This window comes from Indicator indicator, chromosome 11 (genome assembly GCF_027791375.1).
Source record: "Indicator indicator isolate 239-I01 chromosome 11, UM_Iind_1.1, whole genome shotgun sequence".
Classification (NCBI taxonomy): domain Eukaryota; kingdom Metazoa; phylum Chordata; class Aves; order Piciformes; family Indicatoridae; genus Indicator; species Indicator indicator.
This window is the reverse complement of record NC_072020.1, coordinates 417,994-428,263: the sequence shown is the minus strand read 5'-3', so window position 1 is coordinate 428,263 and position 10,270 is coordinate 417,994. Positions and strand designations below refer to the sequence as shown.

Here is a 10,270-nt window from a genome sequence, read left to right as displayed (position 1 = left end):
GATCACATAGCAAGAAGAACTTGAGATAGTAAGAACGGAGCTCACATGGATGTGTATGCTGTTTTCTGGATGAGAAAGTATTCAAGATCCAGTGAGGTTTCCACCCATATGCTACAATAACTGACACCCTCTAAACCCCTAGCATTAAAATATAACTAAATATTTTAATCAGGCACTTAAATAGAAAAACAAAGTAGAAACATTTAACATTGGATTTAACATTGTGATAACTATTCTGTAAGGCCAGAGTATCTTGGATGAAGCACTCAGAAAATTGACTGCCCCATGGAGTGAAGTTACTTATATGCCAAGGGCTAAAGGAATAAGGAATGGAAAGTCCCTCACTAGACAAGCATGCCTGAAAAAAAGGGGAGGGTAAAAAAAAAAAAAAAAAAAAGGACTGAAAGATTGTTGGTAAATATTTGGTAGAAGCCATTAACCACAAACTTACATTCTTCACTAGCTAATGTAAAATATAGTGCAAGGTTATCAATCCTGTGAGAAGATGGATCCAAAAGTAAACATTCAACATGCTTTAATTTACAAGATAATAGCATTTTTCTAGGGAAAAATGAATCATTTAAAAATAATCTGAAAAGTTCCAGCAATCAATAGTTGCTCCATTTTGAGCCACAGCATATTTCTGATCAACATTTCTTTGGAAAACATGGGTTAGACCCATCAGTCACTGGTCCTGAAAGAGGGATCTTTCTCTCCCTTCTTTTAAAACAGTCATGTACATATTTTAGCCCAACACACTTCAGAGTTAAAGGAAAATGCTACTTGCAAGACTCCATTACCAGCATTTAAATGGTTAATTATAGATTCTGTCATGAAACTACAGAATTAAGAAGAAAAGGTGGAAATTCAGTTGTAAGGCTAACCACAAGTTATCTTTGTTATACAAGCCAAGGGGCAAATGAATGAAACTACAGACACACAAACCCCATTTTTATGGTAAAGAGAATGCCAAGTGTTTAAACTGTTCAAGTAATTTATTTTTTTTTTTTACTGATGATTTACAAGGCCTTGGTTATTAGACAAAATAGCATATTTTAACTAAATTAAAAAAAAATACAAACCAATAGAGTATAGAAGGAAATGCTATAAGGATCCGTAGAATGTATCACACGCAGTTCACATACTGCTTAGTTTTTCTCACCTGAACCCATTTGTTACTTAGAGAATTTTTGCAAAGAACTATTTTGGTCTAGCCAACATGTAGTGTACAGTTTCAGACCACTGACTTAGGCTTTAATTCTGGCATTAGTCTACAGTCTAAACCACTGCAGCGGATCTTGTGAAGTCTTTAGTGTAAAAAAAAAAAAAAAAACAAAAACAATCTAAGACATTTTGAAGCAGTTAACAATAAACAGGAGTTACAGACTGCATACAGTTCAGTATGGTACATTAACCAAAGCTAGAAGTTTTAGTATGCTTATTGCCAGTTTCTCCCAAATTTTAACAAGCAGAGCTTCTTTGCAGATACGTTATTGCTGAGGATAATAAGGCTGTTGAGGAAAAGGGTATCCAGGTTGCTGAGGTGGTGGATATGGTGCTTGTCCAGGGTTTGGATACACAGGTGAGGGAGCATATGGCAGATTATATTGACCATACATGTATGGATTATACCCCATTGGCATTGGCATCTGGCAATACCTGTGGGGAGGTGGGAAAAAAGCAAATGTTAGTTGCGAAACACTGATGATGTTAATTTGCAAACAACTACTCGTTAATAGATACAAAAAGACATGTCGTCACCACAAATGCTTTCCTTCAATTTTCCTTTTTGTGCAGCAGCAAGTGTGGGAACATTCAACGATCAAACTTTTAAAAGAAAACAACTACGATGTGTGGAACAGAAATGCAGACAGCAGGTGGAGTAAAAGCAACTTGCTGGAACAAGAACTGATCTAAATAGATTCTCTTCACTTTAATATTGTTGTATGTGTTTTAACATTTCTGAGCCTGCTACTGAAGGAAAGAGCAAGCACTCTTCAATTCCTCCTGACTCCAGAAACATGGAGAAAAAGCACAAGAAGAAAGCACACAACTCAACTGGAATTTATCATCATCTTTGGCAAGATCCCAAGATTTGAAAAATGAGATATGCCAGCACTACTGAGATAAGTAACACCAACTGATCATGCAAAGGCTGGCAATAGTCCACAATGCACACTTAAGAAACTGCAGTCCTATCTTCCTTCTCCTTTAAAAAGGCCAAGTTACAAAAGCTTAAAAATGAATCCTCCCACAAATGGTAGCAGCAAATAATTTCAGTAAGAATTACACGATTAAAAGGAAAAAATAATTAAAAAAACAAATCACTAAAGACTACAACAATAACCAATTTCAAGATGTCACCACATGCAGCAAACAAGTGCTTTCAGGATAGCAAAGAACTGCTAAGTACTCCCACAGCTTACCCTGGGTAACCTGGATAAGTTGGGTAAGGAGGTCCCTGTGCCTGTGAAGGTGCAGTGCTTGCTGCAGGTGCACCAGTTCCTGGAGTAGGAGCAGGAACAGCAGCAGGAGCTGCAGGTGTTCCAGAGGGTACTGATGCAGAAGAGGGACTGCTTGCTGCAGAAATCACTGGTGGTGGTGGCCGTGCTGGTGGCTGTGGTTTAGTCCCCTAAAAAGAGAAAGTGAATTAAATTGGTGCTTCTTTCTGGAAGCTTTGGAAGGAAAAGCTCTTGTTATATGAGGAGTTGATTTTCATTTTAAATAGACATTCTGTATTTAGTCTATACTGAAAATAATGCAAAGCATCTAAAAATCGGTAAATTATCAAATCTACACATTATGAACACCACAAGTACCTAACACACCCCTGTGCAAAGCCTTTAGACTTCACTTTCTGTTTCACTTCAAACATTTCGAAATGCACCAATGTGTTATGGAGTGATAGAGACAAATCACAGATCAGTTTGAAGTTCCCAGGTATGGACCTTCTGTTTCCAGCCCACTAGTTCTGTAGTGCATATTTACCACCATGGTTCTGGGTGCTGGAGTAGGAGTCGATGATGCAGCAGGCTTACTTCCTCCAGCTGCGGTGGTCTGATATGTAGGCAAAGGAATAGAGGGAGCACTGGGTTCCCTAGCAATGCTTTGCTGCAAATCTCTATTGAAAACAAACAAGGAAACATACAGCTGAATTTAATTAAGAATTGCTTGGTTTACACTTCAGCAAGCTAAGCTAAAAAGATGCAACAGCGTAAATCTAGTACTGAAAGCATGATCACTGAGCTAGCTCCAACTACATTTGGAGTACAAATCACTTCCCCAGAAAACTACCCTGTAGCCAACCCTCTGATTAACTGTTATGTTTATGTTCTAATGTCTTTACATTCCAACTTACTATTAGGTATAGAACACTGAACTAGCCAAAAGCTCTGAGATCAGCATTCAGACACCAGTCAGAGCATTTAGCAACTTGGAAGCTTTCCTGAGAACCTAAGGCAACTTCAAGGCTATTTAGAGAACATACCGAGGTATGTCACTTTCCGGGTTAAGTAAGGGTGGCCCGTCCACCCATTTGTCGTCATAGCCGGTTGGTAGTCGGCGCTACCGATTAGATGGCAGTCATCGGTACGTGACAGCGTCATGAGAGTTGTAATCATTACGAGATTCCCACTGCAAATGGTAATCCTAACAGGCTGCCCCTATTCTGCCATCTGGTGTCATATCACAGAAATACAAGGCCAGATTTATGGTACCAACTAAACAGTCGGCCCGACTGGACACTTGTGACTGTGGGCACCGTCCCGTGGCGTCAAAGAGGTCTTCCGCCATGATAGGTTGGAACATGGTAAATTGCCCAAAACCTAAGGAAACTTCAAGGCTATGGAAAAGGATAACAGTAAACTCCAGGAATTCTGACATGTAGAGATGCTCAAAGAAGAAAAGCAACATCACATTGCTTATAGAGTGCCCTTAATTAAGTAATACTGCATATAAATAATATCTGGGTAAGCATAACTACCAAAAAATCCCTGACAAAAATTTAATGGCCCAGCACAGGTGCTTTCAGGTTATCTATTCTGTTACCTCTAGTCTTGTAATTACTTTTGGTAAGATACTTCGATAAAACACAAGGTGGCTTCGGTGTCATGTTGTACTACAAGCTGCCATTGAACAGTGTAATTTTACAGTCAGCTTGCCAGGAAAACCCCAGGGAAACACTTTTAAGTTACACATTCAGAAGCATGTAGTACATTTCTTAGCACAAAAATTCAGTATTTGAGACTGGGCAGCTTCTTTAGACAGACTTTAAGAACCATTTAAAATTTCAGACAATTCTATGTAAAAATGATAGATGACCAATACATAACAGCTAGAAGTTGGAACCTGCCACTCTGAAACAAGACAAAGGAGTCAAGGTAGCAACAAACTGCTGCAGGCTGCTATCATACAGCATGCAAAGGCAAGCTCCAAACAAGAACAAAACTGGCAGCTTCTGCAGAAGCTTCTTTGTAGAAAAATCAAGACTGAAATGAAAACTTCAAGAAAAGGTCCTTGCAGTTACCACTGCAGTAACAAGCAGCAATGGAGGAAAAGCTGGAAATACTGTCTTGATGCTGTGTTACACATGCATACATATCTCTCAAACTGCTTCTTGTAGATAGTGACCACTCAACATTGCCTTACACTAAAACTAACAATGGCAAAATTTAGAAGATGACAAGAGAGGTGGAAGTAAGAATTTTCTTCTTAAAATCACAATGCAAAGACTGATGGCTTCCAGAACAGTGGTACCATTCAGAGACAAGTACATTCTGAACCACAAAGTGACTGAACATATTAAATGAGAAGTTTAAAATACTACCAAAGCTGATCCCCACAACAGGCAATCATTATGAGGGGTGGAAAAAAAATTATCTAGCTCTAAATGAGAAACCATCTAAACAAATTTATTTTTACTAAGTGAAGATGCAGCCCACAGTCAATATTTTATTGTGGTTGGGGAAGAGGCAAAATACATATTTTATTCACTCAAACTGTGGGTTGGGCATCATGTATACTACAAACATCCCAAATGTGGTCCTTGCCCCTAACCCTGGCATGGTTTCATGCCAGTGAACAGCTGTCAGCAAAAGACAGCATGGCAAGATTCAGCTGGATGATTTATCAACACTAAACCTGCAGCTTTAACCCAGAATGTTATCATATTAGAGAGGTGAGATACTCAGACTGAGCTAAAGAGAAGAGTTCTGCTAAGGATGAACTTAGAAGAAGCAAAATTTGAGGGCTGGGCATCCCACTCACAATATGGTACCTGCACAGAACAACTGCAGTTTCACCAACTGAAACTTCAGTAACAACTAACCCTTTTTGTAAAAGACTTTGTGCTCTGCTAGAGAACACCAATTCCAAGACAAGCCTCTTCACTCCTAAGAGCAGAGCCTAACAGTCACATCTGAAGCATGCTATATACTAGCCCTGTCACACATGAGGGATTATGACAATATCAGGTATTTTCTTTCACATGAAGGACAAAAATCTGCTTCTCTCCTCACCACTGTAGCCAACCCATATATCTAAACAATGATAAAACCAGATCAGACTATGGAGCAGAGGCGGAATACCAACATTTTTCCCTGCCACCACACTGGGCATATGGAAAGCAATCACGTGCTAAAGCATTTATCCAGTTCCTCAAATCAAAATGACAACAGAAGCAAGTTACAGAAATCAGAAGTTCCTCAAAGGAAAGAACATTAACAAACACATGCCAAAAACTGAGAGAGAAATCATGATAACATGAATTGTATATAGGAACAGCAGAGCATACTTCCAATTTTTTTCCATTTATTTCTATCACTTTCCTAGTTTTTCAGGGAAGAGGAGAGTGAGGTTAATATTCATGCAAAGAGGCGATAGTCTTAACACACCTATTCTCTCTCATTTCATCAAATAATAAACAAAGATTAATTTCTTAAATACTTAACCATTTCTACAATGCTTAAAGCACTGAAATCTTACTTGAGCAGTTCATCTCTTTCAGTCTTGCGAGCAAAGACAATATCACTGCATTTGTTCTGGAATTTCAGCAGGATTTCTGTCAGCTCGTTGTAAAACTAGGGAAGAATTAAAACACATAAACATGTTCAGTCAGTAATCTCAGACTCAGTACTAGAATATTTTTACAGAGTGATCTGCTTATAGACATTGCAGTATTACAGTGCCCTGAACTCGCCATTCCAGTGAAGTTTGCTAGTCCATTTTATTCTGCTTTTCAAAAACAAATAGTCAGCTGCTGTCCATCCTTGTAACATGACATTTGGGGTGGGGGAGGGGGGGGGGGTGTCCATACATACAGTTTAAGATAACTAGAAAATAAAACTAAAACAAGATCACTTCCAGTGATTAACTATTTTTATAGGATACTTTTTTCTCTTAATTTTACTGCTTTCAGTCAGTTCAATGCATTTCACTTGTATGAACATGACAGTTTTATTTTCTTTTTCCCCTCTAGTGAGTTATCAGTAAAACAGCAAAAAGTACTTAATACAGAAGCAGTAAGACACTTTCCAGAAGCCCAGATCAATAAAAAACCCAACCTAAAATAAAGTCCTCCTCATCTCTCCTTACATATGCAGTAGCAGTAAATAAACCACAGATTTGCTAAGGTGATTAAACACCATGGGAGAACAGATGAAAGAATTCCTCAGATAAAATGGTTCATCTGGGTACTTTAGCACCAGTTACTCAGCTGTAATTAACTTTTCCTATTTTAATGTAAAGCAAGGCTCAGAAAAGCTTACTTTTCAGAGAGGAACAAAGAAGCATTTCACAACTGTCAAAACTCAAAATTCAAGCAACTTGCTGTCCTCTCTTCAGCAGTTAAATTACCAAAATTGTACCTTTTACCTAGCACGTCTGTGAAGTTTATGATGATTTTTGATTCACATGCATTGTGTAAATAACATAGAAGCATTCTCCCATCCCGTCAGCCTTACCATACCTTTGTGCCTTCTTTTAAATTGGACAGAAGTTCCACAAAGTTGTCATTTGCCACAGCTAAGTTCTTCAAAACTTCTTCTCGTAAATTAGATTCGTTGTTCGATTGTTTCATCTTTGAGAAATCCTGATGTGTGTTCTTAAAAGAAAGGAAAAAAGAAGCAGTGAAAATGATGCAAACTAGTCCCATGTAAGATTCCCTGTCATGGTTTTTCCCCTCTTATTCATTGCTTCTCCCCTTTTTTCCCAATACCTGCCTCTCCTCACCTTCCATCCACAGCTTGTACTTACTGGTAGTTGCTACCTGCCAAAGTGCAGTGCATGTTTCAGAACTATTACATATTGTAACTCACTGGCAGTAGGTATCAGCTAGCTACCTGTTGTGGTCTACCTTCATCTCACTGTCAAGCTCAAACTGCGCTCTTTCAATGGCTACACTAATTCAGCTCTCTCCTGTGTTCTCCCTCCATTGATATTCATAAAATCATACTGAAAGTTAGTCTTTTTAAGAAGTGCTACCTCAACGTTGGTTGACATTGGAAGGCTATTAAAAGATAGCGAAGTGGAAAACTTAATAGAAGGATTACTTCCCATTTCTTTTGGGAAAATAAACAAACAAGCAAACTTAGAGACTATGTCAGCTGCTAGAAGCAGCCGAACTCCAGGACATTCAAAGTAGTATCCATCAAGATTTTTAAAGTATATAAAGTTAAGAGATCCAAATATAAAACGTGGGCTATATGGTGACAAAGAAACAAAATTTTCCCTTTTAGAAAAAGGTCTCTGATTCTTGCAAATCCAAGTTGCAGTCAGAAGCTGCACAAATGAGTCCTATCGTTATACAAATCACCACTGTCCCTTGTCCAGGCACCAAAACTTGCTCTTCTGCTAGATGTACTGTTACTGACAAGCTAACGTTGATTTTATAAATAAACTTGGGGATATTCTCATTCACTTTGACAAGCTTTGCACATGCTGGAAGTCAAGCCAATTATAAACAGCAATTTAGAATAAACCAAAATGTACTTCTAAGACTCAAAAAGCACCTTCTAGTAGACAGTAAGAACAGAACTCCTGTTATCCCAGAAAGAAATATTAAGATGGGATGAGGAGAAAACAAAACAAAACAAAAACTTTGTAACACACCCTTTTAAGGGCAAAGTCATCTGCAGAACTGGGTCCAAAAAAAGAAAAAAAAGGCCAAGAGATTTCACAGTGGAGCTCTGGGACAGTATGCCAAAAATGTAAATTTCTTTCCAGTCAATACCAAAAGCACCCCTGTATTTTTCAGTGATCAGAAGAGTAAAGGAGTAAACTGGCCTATGACAGTGTGACAAGGAAAACAGAGTAGAAAACGAAGAGAGATTTCTAAAGTTAGAGGAATCATTGTTCCTCAGTTTAAGAGGAAGGAATACATAGGTGGTGTTGTACCTGAATATCTTTGAGAAGTTCTTCCTGCTTTTTTAAGGACTCCTGCACTTTCTGTGTGTAACTTCCATAAAGTCTGTCCAACTCAGTCACAGAGATACCCTCCTCATTTATCACACCATCTTGCGCGAGTGCAGTCAGGAATTTGCTTGTCATGTCAAAATTTACAGATTTCAGGTCATTTTCCAGTTTTTCTCTCTCCTTCTTAACTTCATCTAGATTGGCCAGCAAAGTTCTTAAAACATTAACAACCTAAGCAATAAAAATTGTCAGAAATTAGCATGTTCAAAGGAAGAAATGTGGAAGTATACACTATTGTTTCCTTCTTGCATTCCTCACTGATGCTGGCACGCCTACTGCACAAGTATTTGTTTATAAATGTGTTTAAGATGAGAAACCAAGACAAAATGTAATGCAACAAAGATCTTTAAGTACTTCTCAAGCTATACGCTCCTGTAAAGATTTGCTTCCACTAACAACACTGAATTGCTACAGAGTCTTTTTTAATTTTTCCGATCTTTTTTTTTTCCAATGGATCACTTATCTTCCAATAGGATATTCTAAAAATGGCAGACAAAAATGCTGACTTGAATCATGCTTATGAGAAAGAGAAGCATACTGCTGTAGATGAGTCATGACTCTCCCAGAAAACAAGTTGATGGAATGGCCTAATACTTTAAAGTTTTGGGCCGTATCTTTTGAAGTGCTTGACTGTCTCAAGAACCCAAGCACTACATTCCACCACCCTACATTAAAAAAAAAAAAATCATCAAAATGCTCCTTTTACAATAGCTAACCAGTTCTCCTGCCCATGGCAAATGGAACTTGCTCACATGAAATGTAACAAAATACAAGCAAGCAGATTTTAAACAAAATGACAATTTATTTCCAACTGTTATTTACCTCCCAGATCAACTGTTACAGAAACAAGAGCATCTAAATAAGGATCAGCTTCCACACCAATTCACTTAAGTTTACTTTGTTAGACAAATAGCACTTCTACTCAAAACAGAATTCAATGCTTCACCTCACTTCCTTGTAACGTTTTTGCTGGGTTGGCAGAAGGAATGGCTGCGTTGAGCTCCGGCTCCGGCTTGCAGAGAAGCGCAATGGTATCCCGGTGGGACTGATAGCGCTCCTTCACCTGCCCATCGGCCTGCACAGCTTTATTCAACACATTGTGGTAATTGGCTCCCTCTGGTGTTGGGAAGAGGAAAACCAGCTGTTTCATTTCAGAACACTTCACCCAAACTTTGCAGCAGCAGTTTTCATGCTTTTAGCAAGCCTTTGTAGAATTTTATGAACCTGCATATCATAAAGTTATTAAAACTTCAGCTTCTATGCTACATTGCAAATAGTGCATAAACTAGGCAAAAAAGCAGACACCAAATCGAAGAGAAAAGAATATCCTGACAGGAAGTATTTCTTTTAAGATGTTATTAAATAAAGATAGACTATCTGCAAGCAGATTCTTTAGGAAGGCAACTGATATCCGTTGCATATGCCTTCTGAAACTTTTGCATGCACGTGCACTCCGGGGATGCAAAAGCAGCAGCGAATTCCCTATGACATCTCTCAACTCCAAATAATGGTGCAGGCTGTAAGAAGAGTATTTTGGCATAACCTCTCTTAAAGTGAAATTTGTATTTTTCAAGACAACATCAGAGCACTGAAAGCTACTGTAATTTACATAATGAAAACGGACCTTTCTCAAGCATCCCCAGAATCCAGCACATGAAACATGAAACTTACCCGTCCTTAAAGGCTGGTAGAGTTCACTGGACGGCGTTCGCTGCCAGCGCTCCTTGAATTTTGTTCGCAGGTCATTGTCTGTACTTTCCTCTTCATCTAATAATCTTAGTGACTACAAGAGTGAAACATT

The 10,270-nt window shown here is 38.5% G+C and overlaps 1 protein-coding gene across 3 annotated transcripts in view; it reads right to left on the bottom strand.

Moving 5' to 3' along the window:
• Nucleotides 1-1,437: 1,437 nt before the first annotated feature.
• PDCD6IP (programmed cell death 6 interacting protein) overlaps nucleotides 1,438-10,270 on the bottom strand; it is a 31,709-nt gene continuing 22,876 nt past the window's right edge. For 2 of the 3 annotated variants that reach the window (XM_054384891.1, XM_054384887.1), the window contains exons 11-18: nucleotides 10,141-10,252; nucleotides 9,416-9,585; nucleotides 8,392-8,640; nucleotides 6,965-7,099; nucleotides 5,983-6,077; nucleotides 2,989-3,121; nucleotides 2,427-2,632; nucleotides 1,438-1,659 (exon numbers count right to left, since the gene is read on the bottom strand). In XM_054384891.1, the coding sequence (XP_054240866.1) occupies nucleotides 1,491-1,659; nucleotides 2,427-2,632; nucleotides 2,989-3,121; nucleotides 5,983-6,077; nucleotides 6,965-7,099; nucleotides 8,392-8,640; nucleotides 9,416-9,585; nucleotides 10,141-10,252 (1,269 nt within the window). In that variant the 3' untranslated portion in view covers nucleotides 1,438-1,490. The remainder of the gene's footprint in view (nucleotides 1,660-2,426; nucleotides 2,633-2,988; nucleotides 3,122-5,982; nucleotides 6,078-6,964; nucleotides 7,100-8,391; nucleotides 8,641-9,415; nucleotides 9,586-10,140; nucleotides 10,253-10,270) is intronic. The other variant, XM_054384888.1, reaches the window with a different exon arrangement.